General features: G+C 46.9%; 1 protein-coding gene across 1 annotated transcript in view; it reads right to left on the bottom strand.

Moving 5' to 3' along the window:
* wasla (WASP like actin nucleation promoting factor a) overlaps positions 1 to 2,211 on the bottom strand; it is a 27,627-nt gene that overhangs the window by 3,229 nt on the left and 22,187 nt on the right. Inside the window, exon 8 of the mRNA XM_034879013.1 lies at positions 1,589 to 1,742. Within this exon, the coding sequence (XP_034734904.1) occupies positions 1,589 to 1,742 (154 nt within the window). The remainder of the gene's footprint in view (positions 1 to 1,588; positions 1,743 to 2,211) is intronic.

Raw genomic sequence — 2,211 nt, 5'->3', positions numbered from 1 at the left:
CGGTCCCAGGTCCCAGGTCGAGACCATAGCCGGTCCCAGGTCCCAGGTCGAGACCATAGCCGGTCCCAGGTCGAGACCAGAGAAGGTCCCAGGTCGAGACCATAGCAGGTCCCAGGTCCCAGGTCGAGACCAGAGCCGGTCTCAGGTCCCAGGTTGAGGCCAGAGCAGGTCCCAGGTCGAGGCCAGAGCAGGTCCCAGGTCGAGACCATAGCAGGTCTTAGGTCGAGACCATAGCCGGTCCCAGGTCCCAGGTCGAGACCAGAGCAGGTCCCAGGTCCCAGGTCGAGACCAGAGCAGGTCCCAGGTCCCAGGTCGAGACCATAGCCGGTCCCAGGTTGAGACCAAAGCAGGTCCCAGGTCCCAGGTCGAGGCCAGAGCAGGTCCCAGGTCGAGACCATAGCAGGTCCCAGGTCGAGACCAGAGCCGGTCCCAGGTCCCAGGTTGAGACCAGAGCAGGTCCCAGGTGGAGACCATGGCCTATCCAAAGAGACTAGATGTCCTTTTTCAGCTAAGGTAGAATGACCGGTCGAGAAACTTGACACACGAGGAGCAGATTCAGAAATACCTAAGAGCTCCAACTGTGTGCCTTAGGTCCACTGATCGGTATGTTTGAGATTAAACTGGTTTCCAAACAAGGGTTGGTTTTCCTCTGGGGGGGCACTGGGTATAAAGAAGTGTATTACTTATTATATTTACCAGAACTGTTGCCACTTTGTAACTCTGTTCATTGTGAAAGCTGTTCTCGTCATTTGATTTTTCTCTGCAGAAAACCTATTAAACCCTTCCTCCGAATACCTAAACCTTTAATCCAGTGTGCAGCCGGTCCTCATTTTGTTTCAACAAAGTCTCTTCTTCAACACAAATTCCTCCCTTGCTGAACAGAAACTTCCACAACACCATGAACTAAGAACTTGAACTTAAATTAGCTTATAAATCCCAGACTTCCGATTGGATGCTACACTTCCCCTTTTATGTTCTATGCTTACATAATAGATATTTTGGGTGTTTTGCTCTAAAAACCAGATGCCATATTTGATTGATTCTGTACGGGTTGGGAGATGGAATCAATGCTCCACAGTTTATCTCATGTTCTCACATATGTAAAAACATGAGAAAAAAAATGGCGACAAAGCGTTGGAGCCATTTCGTTGGCAGCCGTGCGTTTGTGACGCACGTGTGCGTCACAAACGGTGACAGGTGACAGGTGTGTTGCCCACATCGTTGTTGACAGGTTTTTATCTCAGAAAAGTGGAAATGCTAGAATGTGGTGTTTGACTTATTGTGGTTAGAGTTTTGTTAGAATGCAAAAATTAACAGATCGGCAGGTCTAACTTAAAGATGCAGATTTTGGATGGTCAGTTGAGTGACAGTAGGACTTATTTGAAGCCCTGGACCGACACGTGCATTACCAACTAAAATACAAATGTATGTCAACAAAACGTCCACATTAGAGACGCCCATCAAGAAAACCTGTTTTGCAGTAAAATTCGGGTGAAACATAAACGCTGCATTGCTTAATTGTTATTTAAGATCATCATAAGGTACCTCGAATGGGTGTGTGTGTGTGTGTGTGTGTGTAGGTACTCACCCTGCCTCCTCAGCTCGTTCTTGACGGCCTCCACGCCTCCCTTCTTCTCGATGAAGTCGTAGATGACCTTAGAAGTCTCTCGGTCCTTCAGCTGAGCCTCAGAGATGCCGCACATGTCGAACAGGTTCTTGAGTTCAGGGTCCAGGTTGTTCAGCTGCAACACACACACACACACACACACACACACACACACACACACACACACACACACACACACACACACACACACACACACACACACACACACACACACACACACACACACACACACACACACACACACACACAGTAAATATGTTTCATCGGATTTTGAAAATAAAAAGCCAGTGAATTTTTAGCACTGAATATTCATGCATTTCAATTAGACATCTGAATTTGTTGCCGGTTCAATGTTTACGAACTCAAATCATAAATTCAATGTTAAAAAATGTAATATACCAACGACCACCGCAAAATGCAATAAATACAACTCAACTAGTATGTTTTCAACTCGCTCAAATTCAGTTGCAGAATGTAATGTAAAATAATTCAGTGTGGGCTGAAGTAAACCCAAGAAACCCAAGTTTAGATTCAGAGCAGCAGTCAGAGGGGAGGGAGAGGGAGGAGGAGAGGGAGAGGAGGAG

This window comes from Etheostoma cragini, chromosome 8 (assembly GCF_013103735.1).
Source record: "Etheostoma cragini isolate CJK2018 chromosome 8, CSU_Ecrag_1.0, whole genome shotgun sequence".
Classification (NCBI taxonomy): domain Eukaryota; kingdom Metazoa; phylum Chordata; class Actinopteri; order Perciformes; family Percidae; genus Etheostoma; species Etheostoma cragini.
The sequence above is the reverse complement of the archived record's forward strand: the minus strand, read 5'-3'. Positions and strand labels throughout refer to the sequence as shown.